The sequence below is a fragment of the Ambystoma mexicanum genome, chromosome 4q (assembly GCF_040938575.1).
Source record: "Ambystoma mexicanum isolate Mex_15411 chromosome 4q, UKY_AmexF1_1, whole genome shotgun sequence".
NCBI classification, from domain to species: Eukaryota; Metazoa; Chordata; class Amphibia; order Caudata; family Ambystomatidae; genus Ambystoma; species Ambystoma mexicanum.
The window spans coordinates 961,570,471-961,590,967 of record NC_090928.1 but is presented as its reverse complement, the minus strand read 5'-3'; the positions used below and the strand labels follow the sequence as shown (position 1 = coordinate 961,590,967).

At 46.3% G+C, this 20,497-nt stretch overlaps 1 protein-coding gene across 1 annotated transcript in view; it reads left to right on the top strand.

Annotated features, from left to right (window-relative positions):
• Nucleotides 1-20,497, top strand: part of KCNH1 (potassium voltage-gated channel subfamily H member 1) — a 2,382,450-nt gene that overhangs the window by 888,610 nt on the left and 1,473,343 nt on the right. The window contains exon 8 of the mRNA XM_069608514.1: nucleotides 12,325-12,754. Within this exon, the coding sequence (XP_069464615.1) occupies nucleotides 12,325-12,754 (430 nt within the window). The remainder of the gene's footprint in view (nucleotides 1-12,324; nucleotides 12,755-20,497) is intronic.

Below are 20,497 nucleotides of genomic sequence, written 5' to 3'. Positions count from 1 at the left end.
AGTCCAGAAACTGGGGAGGAGTGTGTTCCATTGTACTCATCCATGTTCTAGCCTTGGTGATTCCCCAGAGCGACCTGAATATTGAGGGTTTTCCAAAAGTGGATGAGCACCTGAGAAAAAGAAGGCCACTTGCACTCCAGCAGATGAAGAGAGAGAATTATTTCTCAGCTAAGTCAAAAGAAGCTTACAATGAGATTCCGGATTAGCACAATTTGTTCAGCAAGACTGCTATGATAATGAAATCTATATTTATGCCTGTACTCCAAGCAGTAGTGAATGACAAATGGTTGCAGATCAACAGATGGGCGCTCTTACAGACAATCAGTGCCACTATAAAAGAATTTAATGTCATAATGGTGGAGTTGAGGGCCATAAGGTTAATGACCCTTCAGAACAGGTATGTCCTCGACATGATTACAGCAATGGAAGGAGGTGTTTGCACCATGGCAGGGCCTTCTTGCTGTACTTTCATATCATCCCATGACGGTGAGAACGATACTCTGACAGATGCTATAACTTTGTTAACAGAACTGCACACGAAAAAGGAGGAGAAGACAGCGGCTATTGGAGATGACGATTGGTTCTCATTTCTGTTTGAACGGATTCCCAACTGGATGGAAAATGTGTTCAAGTTTGTTGGAGCAATGTTGATGATGATAATGTTTGGATTGTGTGTTATAAGGATAATAATTGGACAATCCCAGAAAACAACAAAGAAAGCAGTGGGGATGAAGATCATGATCAATGTGAAGGATGAAACAGAAGACAACGCACAGACTGAAGGTACCATTAGAAAGCACATAAAAGCAAGTATTGTACCCAAGAGATCATAAGAATGATGCTGGACATTGGGTCTTCTAATACAATACACAGAATACAATTACATAGAGACCTGTATATTGTTACAATGCCTCAGTATTATGTATTATTTACAAATATTCACTGCCATTTTCTCTCCTTTAACCCCCTGTTTTGTGTCCTTTGTGTATTGTCATATTGATCTTGCTAATCTTTATTGGGCCTCTGTTATCTTGTTGATCATGTAATCAAGATGCACATGTTATTTTCTCAAGCTATTGTGTGTCAATTGCAAAGTGATGTTAATAATTTACTTTCCAAAATAACTGCCCAGAACTGAGAGAAAGTCTTGATAAAGACAGATGGGTTGAAACATGTGTTGATGAGATTCTCACAGGCAGGAGGGCAGGACATGAATGTGATGGCTGCTTCTTTGTAGCAATGTTGTAAGTATTGATGAGATTCTCAAAGGTTGGAAGGCAGGACAGGAATGTAATGACTGCTCTGTAATTTGAATAAACCTACACATACTACTTCTGATCAAGCACAATCCTTCTAGTTTAGATCCAGAGTTTGTATTCATACAATAGGTGTGGGGATACACCTATCCTAAATATGCTGCAGCCGAACTATATGTCTATAGATGAATGACTCTTGAGCGCACACACACCTTGACATATGATCAACTTTGGTACTCTAGTAGTTTTTCACATTTACCTAAATGTATAATTGCCATTAGTGCTTGAATTCCTGCATTGCGACATGCATAGAGTTGGTCTCCTCCATATCATGGCAAATACCATCTTAAGATTTCATACAATTGGGGTATGACTGCCTTAAAACACAGAACTCAGTATCTTCAAATAGAAAATGAATTCAGTTTTACCATAAATGGCAACACGTACTGCTAGATGTTCCTTTTTCCTTACAGGGTAGGACTCACACAGATTGTCTTTTTTTCTACACACTAACCCACACTTTATTTTCACCATTCTGATTGAAAGCATACAATTACCAGCATGCAAAGTAATGCTAACAGAAATCAATCTAAAGAAACACAGTGAGACTGTAACTATCACATCCCCAGCTTGTTTCTCCTGGCATGCAGATTTGTGCACCCCTTCCATTTCTTATCAGCAATCATTTGCACCCCTTGGTGACAAAGGCCACACCACACATTTCTTATTTACTTTTGTTATTGATAGTCACCCCTTGTTGAGACACTGCCTAGAGCCCTTCAAGCCTACATGCAGCCCTCCTCTCACTTTGAACACAGCTTTTGACTGTTTGCTTTGCAGGAGGACGAGCGGGGGGGGGGCAAGGGAAGAGGTCCATGGTCCCCAGACACTGAAATAAACACACTGTGCTAATTTTGGTGTCTGATGCGAGAAGCTACTGGGGAGCCTCAGGCGAGCTACCAGTGGTTTACAATCTATTGGTTGGAGAACCTGGCTCTAGATTATGATGGACTCACCCTACCCTCTAAAAAGCTATGCTGCCCAACTCTAGTTGTATCTTTGCCAAAGGCAGATTTGCACCTAGGCAGGGGCAGGGTAATTATTTGGGAACATTGAGGGACGAGGGGTTGCGGTTATCTATTGAAAGAGGGGTGAAACATGTTCTCCTTGGCCATTAAGATGTCAGAAGTAGAACATTTGTGCAGCTGCTCCTGATTTTCCGGCGTGTTTGTCAATTAGAGGAATGAGCAGAAAAGTGTAGAATTAGTTGTCTGGCCATTGTACTGAAAGCAAAAAGGTGCCCCCATAGTCTTCCCCCATTTTTCAGCTATAGAGTGTGAACAGTACATTTCCTCTGGTCTCGAATATGTCTGTTTTGGGAACCCAGCTGGGATTTGGTAATCTGGTCAAAAATCCCTGAGTGCAGGGACTATCCATGGGATGCAGGGAAGGATCAGCTTAAGCAGTCTGCAAACGTGTTTTTCACACCCCACACAATAGCTGCTCTCATTGACAGGTGGATATTGACATATAAGTGTAAGAGCCTGTGCACACGGGCCAAAGTGCAGGTTTACATTAACCCAATAAGACCACTATATATCCTAAGGCAACAGCTCCCTCTAGCGGAGATAACAGGCAAAGCTATGCAAATTGGCATTGTCTCTATATATCCTAAGACAACAGCTCCCTCTGGCAGTGACAACAGGCAAAGCTACTGCAACGCACAAACAGACCGGGACAAACATACTTCTGGCCTTTTATTATATTGTTAGATTAGATGTGTCACCTGAATAATGCCTTCTGGCAAAGTAGGCCTGGCAGACCTTAACAGCTCTATCTCTGTCCTGGAAGTACAGAGAAGCAACCAAGAGGAGTATGGGTAGGAGAAGGCTGTAGAGACAAGTGAAATAAATAACAAGGATGAGGGACATGAGGCTAATAGCGATCCCTCAGGGCAGCCCACAGTGTAGAGCAATATGGTTTTGCTATTGCACAACCAGGTAAATAATGTAATTAAATGTAGCGCTTTTCTTATGCAGGTGATCTTGTATTGGTTATAACGCCACAATATCCAATGTCTTCTCACATTACGTCTGGACTTTGAGGATGTCTAGGTCTTCTTCTGACCCGCTTGGAACTTGAACTTGCTAAATGTAGGTAATTCAAATAACGTTACAGCAACCTTTCTTTAATATACAGCTCATTTTTGGCTGCACTTCATGGAAATTGAAAAGATGATTCATAGTCTCGCCATGACCAGGGCTTAAAGTACTGCATAAAAATAAATCCGCGGAATCCAATTAAACCCATAAAATAAAGGGAAATGTGTTTACTCTACTTCTTCTGGGAAATATGTTAATATGTAAAGCATCCATTATTAAGCAAATTATATATTACACTACATTAAATAAATAAAACCTAAGAAAAACAAATTATATTTAAGCTTGAATGACCAAACTCCCCCATATATCCTGTTGACCAGCGCAATCATATAGCGCCCGGACAAGTTGTCCAGGATAAAGACATTGAGGGGCTTGACAAATTAGATTAGGCTAATTCCAAAAGAGATTCCATAGGGGGCAGATCTGCTTGCGTTACCCTCGTTACACTCTATTGCACTTCCCTGTCAGTTGAGGGTTGACAGGTGGCTGGTTTGTAGAGATCAATTTGAGTTCATTGTTAATTGCATTTAGAGGCCTGGTCGGCTTGGCGGAAAAACAGTTCTGGTCACCCAAAGAATTGATGCACAATCGCAAAGAGCAATTTCTGACTTTTCACGATTAACTGATTAGTCCTTACGGGTGCACCTTTGCAGACACTGTGGTGGTAATTGTACATCTGGAAGTACCTTGGCTAGTGCCATTTCTCAAAACTACAAGGTACACGGTGCTCAGTCAACATTAAACTGCCCCACACTGGCCTGTTGGGCAGGACTTTCGGGCATTGGTGATTGGCTGCTGCGTGCCTGTTGAATGGGTGGGGGAGAGTGTGCAGGGTAAGTTGGCAGCACGCTTTTGTAAGTCACAGCATATGTTTGAACCCCAAAATACCCAGAACTGTTTCAGTCTGAAAAGACCCATTAGACATTCTCAATAGATGAGAAAGTTGTGTAGAATAAGTGAACCTCGTCATATGTGAAAGAAAGATGTCTGCGAGTGAGGGGGGCATTTTTTGAAAGGGCGAAGGCACAGAATCCGGAAATGGGCTGACAACTCGGTCTTGCACTGGTAGGGTTGTGGGATATTTGAACACTTTGCTTTGAGGAGTTAAGAAAGAGGAAATGCAGGCAAAGAGTTTCCAATGGTAGGGAAAAGTGCATATGAGGTGGGCACGTGATGATGGCTGTGCAGGTGGAAGATGATGTATGGGACTGGGGAGTACTGGATGCTGATTGCATGGCTGCATGTTGGGTGGCCTAGTTGGGCTTCCTCTGACTCTTCTCAGAACTCTCTCTGGGACATATAAGTATGTATCTGTGTGGAACAGGCATGTTTCAGTCACTGAGGTCTCCCAGTGTTATCTGGCTTCTGGGGCACTTGGGTTCCCTTTGGTTTCCTGGGCATTGGATGTTCCTGATCTCAAAATCTTGCAGCCTGGCTTTTGGTACAGAGTGATCCTGGCAATCTTTGGTAGAGTTTTCCTAGGCTCTACAAACCCTTTTCTTTCCGTGTTCTCCCAAGGGCTACTTTCGTGAACTCTTTGGGTCACGTATGGATTTTGGGGCTGGTGATTGGCTACCTCTAGAGTTTATTTAGTATTTGATGAGATGCCTCTTCCATCTTTGCTGATTTCGTGAGATGTGATGTTACTTTACCCATTGGCCAGCTACATTTGACTTGGTTGGTATTCTGAAGGTTGTCTTGGCACCCATATATGAAGCATTGGTTGAAATGTCAATGACAACGCTTCAACTTGAGTTGAATGGAAAATGTGGGGTGGAGTTTGAAGGCACATTGTACAGACGAGAGTCAGTATATTTACACAAAAAGCAAAGGAAGACATATCTGTTTAATTTTATGGCACTTAACACCCTGCCCGCTCTGATTGACTGGGAACATGGAAGTTAAACAGGCTTGGAAAGGGGGGGGGGTGGATTTAGCTCCCAAAGGAAAGTACTTACAACAATTCCATGTGCTTCTTTGGATCTGCAGCACAAAATGTTAAACGCTGTATTATCGCATGATGCTACGACATGTAAAACTCAGCATGTCAGATCACAAAAAGGGACTACTGCACGTTTGTAATAAGAGTTGTCCCCAATGTGTATCATATGGCGACATGTTATTTCATTGTTACATGCTTTTTCAGCCCAACCTGTTGTGCAAACTCAACTTGGGCCACTTGAAAGTGCGCAAATAAGTAAACAAAACAAACCAATAGCAAAATGAGGTAAGGGAAGTAGTGTACAGATGCGGATGGAGGATGTTGCAGCCCCATAAAACACAACCACAAAAAAACTAAAAGGAACAAACGTCGAATCCACAAAGATAAAACGTCCTTGACAAGTGCACAAATATACATGTATGATCCATACACATTTCGATATATCGCCACTCAGGAACTGCTCAGTTTTTAGTAACACGCCCTCTCTGTTAGTAACATTTCATTAACTACTAGTTTTAAACCTGCGTGGTAAACTACAGTTTAGCCTCCTTTACACTCAGGTACATCATTAAGCAATGCTGATATGCCTGATGTAATCCATTTATGCATTCCGTCATTTGTGGAAAACGGCGTCAATGTTAAAAAAAAAAAAATCTCCTTTAGCAGTTCCATTAAATCTAATTAGAGCTTGTTTCTACCAATCAGGTCCTCCTTAACACGACGCCGAATGGCGGGGCTTTAATGTGAGGAGGGGCCAAGGCACTGATCTGTCTGGCTCTTATTGTATACTTGCAGTAACTGACACGACTACAGCCCTAGTGCAGGAATGCCCCCTCCATGACTTGCCTTCCCACAAAGCAGCACGCTCAGTACCTTACGACAAAAGTCGGGTCTGCTCCATTTTAGTATTTTAAAGTGCTGCCTCCCTGAAAACACCTCGCGCCCCCACCGCTAGCACTCCCCTCACTCCAGGCATGATGTGGCAGGGTCTCGTGCTGCCAGAGGCACACAGCCTGCTCTGCAGCACCTAATTCATCAACCCCACCCACCCTATGCCTACACACCCATCCCGCCCCATGTTATAACTCCACCTTACCATACGGAGGCCCCACGCTCCCCTCCTTCATTGTACCTCATCCCTTAGTCTATCGTACCCCACCCTACTGTATCCCACTCTACTCTACTACTTCCTAACTCTATCCCTACCCAGCTTTTACCCACACACTCTCACCCTACGTTATGTGACAAATCCAGGGAATTTCTCCTGTCTCCCCAAGGGGGAGCCACCAGGGTCAGAGTGGGCCATAAAAGTTTCTCGGGCACCAATAGAAAAATGGTCCACAGTTGCAAATGGCTATTCATTCATTTTGTCACACTGTTCGAATAGTACCCAAAGAAGAGCTACTTGATAATATGTGATGCAAATTGTGTATTTTAAAGAATATTTATTCAGCAACACTGGTCAAAACTATTAGTTGCATAGTGAAGTAACTCATCAAACTGGCCCACATTGGCCAGAAAAGTGACCCACTTTGACCCAAAAAACTGTCCCACACTAGCATGTTGCGTTTTTGGTCAGGCCATGGGCCTGTTGCCCTATAGGCCAGTCTGAGCCTGGGAACCACCCCCTTTAGGACTAGGAAGGTGAGCCTGCTATGCGATTCTCTCCCTAGGGGTCAGGGCAAGCAGGATTCTACTGGGGGTGCGCCCCCCTCAGGGCAAGGAATGTGAAAAGGCTTAGAATGTATAGGCCCATTTAAAGTGGACGGCTTGGTTACCGGCCTGTACTCGTTACCTCCTCTTGGAGAAAGCAATAATCAATGGAATCTTCTTTTCCTGTCCAGGGAGGAACATAAGTACAGCAGTAAGCCAGCCAAGGGGGAGAGAATCCACCAGAAAAATCTGACACAGAGGAGGGAAGCAGCCCCTCTGACGAAAGACAGAGAATGCCCCAGACGACGTGGTGGGGGAGAGTCAGGGATCTGCAAGGAATGCTGCTGCTTCAACAGAGGTGGAGACTCAAACCGCGCAGGGCCGCTGAGGCAGGAAGCGAGAGAAGAAGCAACCAGAAGTAACAGCGTCCCATCATATAGAAGGAAAACTGAACAGCCTATCGCTCAGACTGAAGAGGAGTTGACGGTACGAATACACAGGGCTAGAGAACCCAACACCAGTACTAAGTCCTGCTGCTGGAAAGAAGGTAACCGGCTGCAGATGGGGGCTGGCAGGAGGTTGGTGTGGCCGATATCAAACAGGGCTGAATTAGCCCATAACCCACATGGGGCTGAGAAGCTGAAGACCCCACGAGCAGGTGATAGAAACATGCCAAAAAGGAATGGATGAGCCATAGCCCAACTGCGGCTGAGAAGCTGAAGACCCTAGGAGCAGATGAAAGAAACATGTCAAACAGGGCCGAACGAGCCCCTACACTGCTGGGCTGAGAAGCCGAAGACCCCACAAGCGGGAGAAAGAATTGCACCAAATATGGCTGAACGAGCCTCTACCCCACCTGGGGCTGGGAAACAGAAGACCCCATGAGGAGGCAAAAGAAACAACACACAAAACAGGGCTGAATGAGCCCATAGCCTACCAGGGGCTATGAATCTGAAGACCCTGCACAGGGGTGAAAGAAACATACCGACCAGGACTGAACAAGCCATAGCCTGCATAGTGCTGAGAAATGGGATAATCCAGAAAGGGGTGAAGGAGCAGATGGATACAACAGGGCTGAGCAGGCTCATGGCCCACCTGGGGCTGAGAGAAGAGATGAACCAAACAAGGCGGAGTAGGCCCGCAGCCTACCCGAGGCTCCAAATCTGAACAGCACAGGAGTGACAAAGATGTGAACTTTGTTTATTTTGTTGTGAATATCGACAAACCCAGGTTAGGAAAATGCACCCAGAAGGAGGGATATGTTGGAAAGTATTCGGCCTACTGGACGAGGACGGTGTATTAATTAAAGCTTCGAGAACTTTCTTTTTTTGGTTTGGATTTCTTACCAGTCTACGAAGCTGGGAGCTGGAAGAGAATGTGAGAACACTGTGGGTGGAGGTCTGAAAAGCAGCCACCACTAATATTCCCATGGGGAGTAACGCTTATGCTAAACTGAAGCTTTTATAGCTGCCCTTGCTTCCCAGAAATAAGTTAGGATAGTTTAGCATAGAGGACAGAGTTTATTTTTGTGAGACGTCCTGACCAGCACCCGTTTGTTGGTTTCTACTGTAGGAAATTCATCATAGAAATAGGGCATCAAGTTTATTTTAAAGTTGTTAATAAACTATCTTGTTCAAACATGTCCCGTTGTCCGTCTGTTTGACTTACCACACTCACCACACTTTACCCGTGCCCCGACATTACTGCACTCACCAGTCTATCACCACTTTCGTCCTCCACCTCTCAACTCTATCTGACCCCTCTCAACCTCTAATTAACTTTTCCCTCACCACACTACCTATCACACCCACCTCTTATACTCTATACCACTAACTCTACCCTGAACTAACTCCCTACCTTCACCCCTCAACCAGCTCACCCAACCGTTTTCATCCATCTCAACCCTCACCCACACCACCTGCTCTACTCTACCAGCACCCTAAACCCCACCACTAAACCTTCCCCACAAACTCGAAAACCCAACTGCCCATACCCCAGCCAACTCGAAAACCACTCACCCACTCTACCCTCATCCCTCTTCTCTAACCCACCACTCTACCCAACTCTCCCCATGTCCCCACCCTACCCCACCTTCCATGCTTCCCTGCTTCCTTGCTCCACCCGACTCAACTCTCCTCCTATCCATGCTATTTCTGCACCAACCAACTATATTCAAACCCATTCCACCATCACCCCACTTACTCTACTACAGGCCACTACCCTACTACTCTACCCCACCCATCTGTCCCCATTCTTTCCCCACCTTACCTCACTGTATCCTTCTATAAACCAGCTGCTCTAACCAATTGCTGTACTCAACATCCCCAACCACCTCACTGCTCCCACATAAGTCCCAACCCACCCTTGCACCACTCTACCACCCCACACTCTAATCCCACCCTCTTATTCCAACCCACCTATTATTTCCAACCACAAAACACTCTACCCCAGCTCACCCACCTGTTTCCCCCTCTACCTCACCCCAATCTACCCCATCCACTGTACTCCATTACTCTACCCAACTTCTCTACCCAACCACTCTACCACACCCACCCTACCTCACACCTTTCTACCGCGCCTCATTCTGGCACCACCCACTCTTCCCTATCTCCTTCTATCCCACCACAATCTACCTCACCTACTCTATCCCAAACCCCACTCAACCCCACCACACACTAGCCCCACCCCACTCTACCTCTACCCCACATCACTCCACTCTACCCTTGTCCACACTACTCCTCAGTCTGCCCCACCCACCTTGCTCTACCACCACCAACCTCACTTTACCAATACCTATGCTACCCCACCCCATTCCACTACTTTACCGCACCACCCCCTCTAGCACACCTCAATGCACTCTGACCTCAAAACTCTTCACCACCACACTACTTTACAACACCCCACTACTTTACCCCTTAGCCTCACCCAATCTACATCCTCCTCATTAATTTCTATCCTTGACCCGCTACTCTACTGCCACCCCACTCTAACCTCACACACACTGCACCCTACACAATCCACTCACACTATCACAACCTACTGTGCCACCGCCCACTCTACCCCATCTCACCCCTCTTTACCCCACCCACTCTACCCCTACCCCACTCTACCCCAACCCATTCTGTTACTCACTCTCTTTACCCCCTCTACTATTACCCTCCCGACTCCCATTCACCCCTCTCTTGCCTGACCCACTCTTACTCCTCTCTACATTTACATACCCACTCTCATTCCTCCCTACCCTCACCCACCCACCCACATGCCTCTCTAATAACAACTGCCCACCCTCACATCCCTCTACCTGCACCTGCCCACCCTTACCCCTTTCACCCCCACCCAACCTTTTTCATCTCTCTTCTCCCACTGCACTCTCCTTCAACACACTCTGAACGTCCCAACATACTTAGCTCCTCTCTTCGCAACCTCTCTAAACCACTCCTCTATACCCACCCTCCATAAATAACTCATCTGGGTAGCAGCCCATCATTTCACATCAAAAAATGCCAAATCTCAAAATGCAGAATGTTGAATGACCCATTTTACCGCATATGTATGTGGGGGAGGGGGTAAAGTTAATATGAAATGTGAAGGGGAATGCAGGGGCTGCGGTGGGGCTCTCCCCACAAATATTTGCAGTGAAAGGGGGTGATAGAAAAAATAAATTCAGTATTCTTTTCCCAAATATATCACATAGATACACTCATCTCTACCCACACACCCACCACTCTACCCCCTCTCTACTCACTCCTACCCCACCTCATACTATCACTACCTCCCTCTATCCATGCCCTCCCTACCTCATAACCACCCACCCATCATATGCCCACCCCTGAGCAACATCACTCACCCACCCTATCGAACCCTGCTTATTCCCACCAACAATCAAACTCACACTTGCTCACCCCTGCCCCATCTCTACTAACCCACCCACTTTAGTTTACCCATGCATCCTATTAACACCCCTGCCTACTGCCTCCCAACATATCCCACCCCTACCACCCCACACTAGCTTCCACCCTAAAATCACCACGCTGACTTTATACGTTTTAAAAATGTCTGCTAGTTATTGCTTTCTGACACATAACATTAGTACAATTAAATTCAATACACGATTGCAAACTCCAAACCTAATGGCTTTGCCAATGCGGGTTAATTCAGGTGTGTGTGTGGTGTTTAATAATAAAGCCCCTACTTTCCATGGTAACCAATGGCATAGGCATTTATTATGCATTTATCAGATGTTAGAAAATGTCAATTTTTGGCGGGCACTGAACTAACCACAGAATGGTTAGCAACCCCTCTTTCCAGTTTACACTCTCATCATGTTATGGCTCTCTTTCATAGAAGCCTTCTCTTATTGATGGCTCAAAAATCTGGTCCAGATTGCACACATTTATAATGCACGTAAAACAAGCATTTGGTCAGACTGCAAAACTCTCCATTCAAACATGGCTGCTCTCTTTGCTGTAGCCAAACACCCGTATGCTGTCCCTTCTCGAGTCCATCTCCCCTTCTGTCTACTCTTACATGGCAAGAGTTCTGTATCACTAGGGGCCTTGTGAGTATGTGCCAAAATATATATATATAGTTTGATCATTGTATATAGATGCTTAACCATCATTACAGTGCCCAACATATAACTTTAATAAACCTTATTTGTTTTTGGGGGCCCATATATTCCTATTTACCATTTGGAGCGTGCACCACGCATTTTCTGTTGGTGTTCCATAATAGGCCTTAACATTTATTACCCAACTCCGTGTTACTCAATTTGTGATCTCGAAAGGATGAAGACTTCCTTTGCAGTTGGTCAAACTTGTCTATAAATTTGAATGATTGATTGATAGGTTATTTATAATGCGCCTGTACACAAGTGTTTCAAGGCGCACAAAGATGTCTGAAGCTATTCACTTCTCGCACCGGCATGAGGTTTTGATGTGAAAATGTACTGAGCAACATTTGCAGAACCGTGAAAAATATGTTGCTACTATGACCCAACTTTTACTATTTAGAAGTTGAATGGCACTGAGTATATTGTCCTAAGAAGGTCTGTATGCTTTCTTGACATTGCCGGGATTTGAACCTGCTACCAGCAGGATAAACACAGACCTCAGGAGCGAGCTCTTAAATCAGTGCTCTAGATTGGTAGCTGAAATCTGTGATTGGGTGTTAAAATAACCATTTGTGTTTCTTTCTAATTTTTTCATGTTGTAGAATACTCATGTTTAACATTCTCTGCTTAGATATTTCCTTAAAAAAAGTGCTGGTTGTGGATTAAATTCTAAAGCGGTGCTCTTTGTTACTCTCCTAGGGAATCAGCAGCCTGTTCAGCTCTCTGAAAGTGGTGCGGCTTCTGCGCCTGGGCCGCGTCGCCAGAAAGCTCGACCACTACATAGAATACGGAGCTGCGGTCTTGGTCCTGCTGGTGTGCGTGTTTGGCCTGGCAGCCCATTGGCTGGCTTGCATCTGGTACAGCATTGGGGACTATGAAGTCATCAACGAGGACACCAACACCATCCGAACTCAGAGCTGGCTCTTTCAGTTGGGTGAATCCATTGGTACTCCCTATCGATTCAACTCTTCAGGCTCTGGCAAATGGGAAGGAGGTCCCAGCAAGGATTCCGTCTACATATCCTCTTTGTACTTCACCATGACCAGCCTCACCAGCGTTGGATTTGGCAACATCGCTCCGACAACAGACGGAGAGAAGATCTTTGCTGTTGCCATGATGATGATTGGATGTGAGTAGTTTCTGTTTATACCATTTAAGAAACACAAATGGACCTGAATCCAGGTGTATCATGATGATGCAAGAAAGCCATGTTGAATATTGCTCACACAGACAACACGTTGTTGTTGCAGCTGGCATTTCCAGTACTTTCTTAGTAATTATGATGTGTATAGAACCACACTAATTATTGTGCAGGTGCAAAACCTGGAAGGGCATGTCTGCCAGGAGCATACACCTGTCTTGCCCTTAACATTTAATACATTCACACCTGCTGTTTTCAGTTTAGAATTGGTTAAACAGGAATGCAGGATTAAAGCAAAGCCAACAACATGGGGAAGGGCCTTGCTTAAAGTAGAGCAGGAAGTGGGGGTGGGGTTGGCGGAAACTGGTTGAAAGTTAATGGTAAAAACTTAAGACTTATTGATCAACAATACAAACATTGTTTATTGGAACAAAATGGAAACGGTATTACATTTCGGGATGTTCATTTTATTTGCATATTGCTAAACACTGAGCAGTGAACAGTGTTAAGGTTAATTTGTAGAACTCGATGGGAATCTCAATATCGTGATTTCTGTGGTTGATGTAGATCAGGTGTGACGGGTAATGGAAGACCGCTACATACATCTCAGCACTGGAATATCAACGCTTGCTGCAGGTCCAGTCTGATATCCTTTGGGAGAGCTCTACAAGGGTTTTAGTACTGAAATATTAAGTTTGGAGCAGGTCAAGGGTGACAAGTATTGGAAGAGCTCTGTGCGGGTCTTTAGTCAGGACTATCAAGGATGCTGTGTGCAGGGCTGGACTGGGAACTAAAAGAGGCCCTGGAAATAATTACTGGGGACCAAAAGAGGCCCTGGAAATAAAGTTCAAAGTGGCCCTAAATGACACATTTTCAGCAAGCCCAATGCTTTTCCTATGAGAAAATTTGGAAATACCACAGAAAAGAGGCCCAGGGTGCAGAGGCCCACCGGGAAATCTCCAGAGTTCCCTAAAGGCCAGTCCACCCCTGGCTGTGTGTAGGGTCAGATGGGCATTGGAAGAGCTGTTCGTGGGTCGTGCTACTGACATGTTAGGGTTGCTGCAGGGACTAATGCATATTGGAAGAGCTTGGGTGGGTGTGATGATTCGAAAATCAAGGGTTACTGCAGAAGGTGGGATGTGCATTGTGCAGTGAGGGTCTCGTCTTAGTACTGAACCATCCAGGGCTGCTTGAGGCAAGGTGGCAGGTGTATTGCAATAGCTCGGCGTGGGTCTCAATACTGGAACTTGAGGTTGCTCTAGGGCATGTTGGAGGAGAGTTGTGCATGAGCTTCTGTGCTAGAATAATAGTAGCAAGGAAGGCCACCACAGATCAGAATTCAGGTGCATCCTTATTTCCAGTGCTGAATTTCTAAGGGATGTGGTAGGTCATGATTATGATGCATCTACAAAGTATCCTATGGTTGACAGTGGGTATAGGTCTGGAATAATGTGCACTGGGGCTTTGGGGTATTCTGAGTGATGAAAGTGAAACAGTCAGGATAGCGTTGCACTGGCATAATGGCATGCGGTTCCTTGTGCTTGAAGTGCCTGGGATGCCACAGGTCAGGATTGAGATTCAATACAGAAACTATGTGAGGGTCTGGATAGTGGCCCCTGCAGGCTGGGATTGACAAGCCTTTATACAGTAGTTTCTCCCGTTGTTCATTTACAAGATTACTGCAGGTCCGTCTCGAGGCGAACATGGAGATCTGTGAGTGAACTGACGCCTCCAATGGAAGATTGTACTACCATCTTGAGGTGCATTTGTCAAAGCTGTGTGCTGTCTCTGGGTGATGAGTAGGTAATATTCTGCGGGTCAGGAGTGAGCGCTCCTGTCAGAAACATGTGTTGTCCTCAGTATGGACTAGGAGGAGGTGCTAGAGGGTAGGACTGAGGCCTTCGGCAGAGCAGCAGGTTTCTCAATACTAAAGTTGAGTGAATGGTTTTTGAAAGCTTGATGTTAACTCTTTTCTTCAGTAAGTCTCATGGGTTTAATCTTGGCCCTGATGGGCCGTCCTCGTTGTGGAGCAGGGCTGCATCTCGGGGGACTGAGCACCACATCCCTCCATTCTTCATCAGGCGCCTCCTATCTCCCAAGTAGGAATCATTCGACTCTCCCTGGGACCAGAACTCTGCGAGCTCATCCCATGGCCCATTACACTCCTCCATGTCTCCTCGGTATTCTCTAAAGTGAGATATATTTCGAGTGATCTCACGTCCATTATTGTCCTCTGCAGAGATCATAGAACCTTTCACTCATGTGACGGTGAGGGGTACTGGTGCAAACCAGGAATCTTCTTTCAGTCGCTGTGTCTGACGTGCCACCACTCTGCCTCTCGCTTCCACCGTATTCTGTCGAGCACCTCTTCTTGTATTGGTTGCCAACTTCATCTTCATTTTCTCTCTCTCGAGTCCTTCTCCCTGATCTCTTGGTAGGAAGGTGCGGACCCACCAGCGAGGGGGCCTTGAGGCAGTAGAGTCCTCAATCTCTGGCCAAACATAAGATCTGCTGGGCATTTGCCCGTGGTGCTGTGGGGCATGTGTTGGTAGTCTCTCAGGAGTTCGTATACTGCTTGTTCAAAAGGCTTCTGAGACACATGAGCGACTTGATATTTATCATGAACCACTCAACCATGCCATTAGCCTGGTGCCAGAGAGGTATGATCTTTTGGTGTTTGAACCCCATATACTGCACAGAATTGTCAAAGTTCATGCTGGTAAATGGCGGGCCGTTGTCCGACTTAATGATTTTTTAAATGCTGTATCCCATCAATATGCGGTCCAGGGCTGGTATGATGGCCTCCGCCACCGTGGATGTTATAATCTGCACCTCTGAGAATCTTGAATACTCATCCATCATCACCAAAGCATACGTGCCATCTCGGAGCAGGTCAAAGAAGTCGATCACCAGCTCTTCCCAGATTTCCTCCGGCAGTGAGGACATCTGCAGAGTGTTTGGCCGTGGAGGTGGTGCTAATACACAGCAAATGGCACAGTTCTTCAGGGTTTCTTTCAACCAGCTTGTCCAGACCTGGGAACGATATCTTTTGACGGGGCAGCTTCTTTGTGGACACCACCCTGCGATGCCTCTCGTGTTTCAGATCTACGACCGGCTGGCACAGTCACTTAGGTACAACAATCTTGCACCCTTTCATGACAACATGATCTTCCGTGACAGTGAGTTCATCCTTCACCAGCAACTTTTTTTTTACATCATCTTGAGGTACAGCGTCAAGATTTTTGGCCATGTCTTCTGCATGTTTCATTCTTCCTTGTCCGATGCACTCTGCAATGACGGCGAGGGCCATGTCGGCTGTCGATTCTTGTTGGAGCATTTTCCATGCCATGGGGAACAGCTTAGTTTGGTGGATGACATAGTTCAGCTAAACATCTGAAATGGAATGCACCAGTTGTTGGATGTCTACCGGATGGCGTGAAAGTTAGTCAGCGCGATTCTTGTCCTTCCTTGGTGTGTGGCAAATGGTGAATTTGTGGTCCTGGAGTCGAAGGCTCCATCTCGCAATGCGTGGTGGCATACAGGGTTTTGGTTTTCCGTAGATGGTAAGAAGGGCCTAGTGGTCCGTGGTGACTGCAAAAGCCTTCCTTCGCTACCACGTCTATAATATTCGCAAGGTCCACCCCTCTCTTACTTTCCATGCCACTAAACTCTTAATCTCCTCCCTCATCTTCTCTCGCCTCTTCTACTGCTCCTCCTTACTCTTTGGTCTACCCACTTCGCATCTGGCCCCCCTCAAATCTATTTACCATTCTGCCATATGTACCCTCTGCCTCCTCTCCTCCTGAGACTCTATCTCTGCTTCCCTATCCTCCCTTGGTTGGCTTCCCTTTCACTCCCAGCTTAAGGTTAATTCCCTCTGCCTAGTCTTCAAATCTCTCCATGATCTCGCTCCCCCTTATCTCTCTTCCCTTCTCTCTTTCTACATTCCCTCTCGCCCCCATCCCTCTGCTGACCACTTTCTTCTCACTGTTCCTCCTTCCCCTTGTGCTTCCTCTCATTTCCGCTCCTTCCAACTCCTAGCTCCCCTTCACTGGAACTCCTTACCTCTCTCAATCCGCTCTATTCCTACCTTTCCCTCATTCTGAACCTCCCTCAAATCTCTCCTTCTCCACTCTCCACCATGATTCCCCTCCCCTTATCACCCCCGTCCCACCCTCTTACTCTTCCACTTATTCACATCCCTCCACACCCCCTCCCACTCCTTGCACACCCCCTTCACTCCTCCCGTTCCCCTTCTCCTCCTCCTTCCCATCCCTCCCTCTTCCTCCCTGAACTACTCCACTACTCTCCCCTCACCTTCTATCTAATTGCTCTAAATACTGTTTTGTTGGTCTGTTTCAAAATTTCAAAATTGTTATTTGCTTCTACTGTTACTGTTAATTTGTTATCGTTAAATGTACCCTGTTTTATAATGTGAAGCGCTTTGGCGTAAAGCGCTATATAAACCTAATAAATACAAAATAAAATACAAAAAAATACTAAGGAGCTAAAGAGGAAAATGCTTGAAGGCCCAGATGACCACCAGGCTCTCCTTCTCAGCCTGCAAGTATTTCTGTCCTGTGATTGTCAGGCTGCGGTTTGCATAGGACACAACCCTTTTGATGTGCGGGGTGTTGGGGGCATATTGGGCCAACACTGCGCCAAGGCTCACCGGGCTGGCGTCGACAGTGACCTCTGCTTCCTTGCATGAACTGAAATATGCCATATCAGTGGCAGATGCAATATTTGCCTGGATGGTCTCAAAGCTGGATTTGCACTCCGTGGACCAGATGAACTCCTGGTTGTCTCTCGTCAGCTCGCAGAGTGGGGCACTCACCGTGGCATAGTTCTCCAGATAGAGGGAACATTAACTTGCAAGCCCCAACAATGATCTCTGACCCTACACATTAATTGGACATGAGGACCCTTTTAGGGCTGCAACTTTGTCTGGGTTGGGGCGCATACCTTGATCAGAAAATATGTGCCCAAAGAATTTCAGCGTATGTTTCCTGAACTTGCACTTATCCTTATTGGGGGTCACTCAGGCTGATTTCAGCGCCATGCGATCCTGGTGCAGCGTGTCAACCTGTTCCTGAGATGTTTTGCCAAATACCAAAATCTCATCGCTATAGTTAAGGATATGTTTAATGACTTGGCGGATCTCCTGTTGGAATTTCTGTTGCTGAGGATATCCCAAAGTTTAGCCATTTGTAGCGATATAGCCCCATGTGAGTCACAAATGTGGTGATGTAGCGTGATGCCCGGGAAAGTTGCAGCTGGTGATAGCCCTTGTTGAGATCAAGTATGGCGAGCACGGTTGCCCCATTGAGGAGATGGAACATGCTCGCGATTCTGGTTGCCTGGTGGCGTTTACGCTGTATGGCTATGTTCAATCGGCGCATGTCCATCTACAGGCGAATGGACCCTTCGGACAATTTCTTCGGGACAGGTACAATCAGTGAGACCCAAGGGGTGGGTCCAACCACTGGTTCGATGAGATTAAGATCCAGTAGGCACTTGATTTCCTCTTCCACCCGCTTCTGAATGTTTATGGGGATTCCGCGATATTGCTGTGCAGTGGGCTTGACTGTTGGGTCGATGTGGAGTCATATTTTGCAGTTCTATAGTTTACCAAGGCCTTTAAAGAGGTTGGGGAATGCCTTTACGACATCACTGTCTGGAGCCAGGTATTTGTGGGCCATCATGCGGTACAAAATGTGGACAAGACCCATGTAGATGGCCGTCTGGAAACTCAGAATGCACCAACTGATGGCTTTGGTGGAGAGTGTGTGTAGTTGGATGCATGCAGTGTGGGTCTTGTGGGCGCAGACTGTCGTGAACATCCCTTTGCTCGTCAATGGTGTGTTGGACTCATAAGGGAATATGTCCATAGTAGACGTTTTTAGCCTTGGCGGGTGCAGGAGTCGGTTGTGTGTTTCCTCACTCATGATGTTCACCGGTGTACCGGTGTCAATTAGGAATTCAGTCGGGTGTAATTTACTAGTAGGACCAATGTGGGGCTGCGTTCCTTGGCCATCTTGTTGCCCAGTGCCCACACGTACCCATTTTTCCCTGATCTTCCGGAGATGAGGATGATTCACTCCCTGAATGAGATCTTACTTACTCTTCTGTCTGGGGACCTGTATGACCGTTGAGACTGCTGCCTGTTGCCTTCTCCTTCCACCGGGCAATATCTCCATGATTCACTGTTGGGCTTTGTGTCATCAAGGTGATGTTTTGGGTGTTGCCCGCTGCTCCTGTGTGAAGTCCCCTGAGGTGCTGGCATGGGGGCGTTGTTGCATACAGCCCTGAAGTGGAAATCACCTCCGCAGGTAGTGCATTTTTAGCCCAGGACAGGACACGTGCCCTCATGGGGGAACTCATATCCCCACCGGAAACATGTTAAGCTTGTGCTCTTGGTGTAGTCTTGAGGCGCCAGCGTTAATTTCTTGACTACCTCTTGATCTCTCGGCGATGAGGATACCTTCACCCTGCCCAAGTTGACAACTTGCTGTGATATGGCAGTTAGTTCGTGCCATGGCCAGGATCTCGTCTAGAGACCGTTGTTTTTGGAGCAATTCTTGAATTTGGGGGATTCACATCCCGCTAAGACTTGAGAGCACAGTGCTTCCTCGTTCGAATAGCGGTAGAATGCACCGTGTTTGATGCAGATACAGAGTCTCATAACACAATTGTCCAAAGTTTTGCCTCTCTCCTGCATGGTCGTATGGAAAATGTGCCTCTCATAGCCCACATTGGTGTGGGGGGGCAAAGTATGTGGCAAGTATCTCTTGGATCTCTTGAAAAGTGGCTTTCTCCTCATCGACCATTTCATATAATATGTCACACACTGATGCCCCTACTGACAGGGTCAGTATATTTTTCTTGTGCCGATCGTCCATTGGGCCAATTGCCCCAATGTACACTTTAAAGGGATACTCTAGTAAAAAAATGTATTTCAAAAATAGATAGGCCACATTAAAAAAAAAAAAATCGCATCCTCCGTTTTAAAACTTCCTATGTAAAATTTTGAGCTATTCAAGCTCAAAATTCGAAAAAGCAAGCACAGGGGGGCCGCCATTTTGTGAAATGGAGGCCCTCCTGTGCTGGCTTTTGCTTTTGCAGCACTAATGAAGGAAAAGCCAGCCAGCTGTAGTAAACAAAGTCTACCGCTGGGTGGCTTTCCCTTCATTAGTGCCGGGACTCGGAGGACGCGGACCGGAGACCAGAGCAGGAAAGCTGCAGCTGAATCTCGGTAAGTGCTATTTTTTTTACAAAAAATAAGCACTAGCTGCGGTTTCTTTTCTCAGTTTTCCGGGCTGGAGGAGCCCGGAAAACTTAGAAATAAAACCGCAGCTTTAAAAACGTTGTATTTATGTTTGCGGTCGCTTTTGAAGCGACCGCAAACATAAATACAACGTTATTGTGTTGGAAAACGCTGCTGTTTTAAAACCGCAGCGTTTTCCAACACAACCGTGTTGTGTCTGCCTAAATCTGCTTTTCCATTTGGGGCTCTCGGGCTCCCCACGGGGAGCCCGGGAGCCCCAAATGGAAAAGCAGATTCAGGCAGACACAACGCGGCATGGCGGAAAACAACCGCGTTGTGTCTGCCTGAATCTGCTTTTCCATTTGGGGCTCTCGGGAGCCCGGGAGCCCCAAATGGAAAAGCAGATTCAGGCAGACAACGTAGCATTTCCCATTTGGGGCTCTCGGGCTCCCCACGGGGAGCCC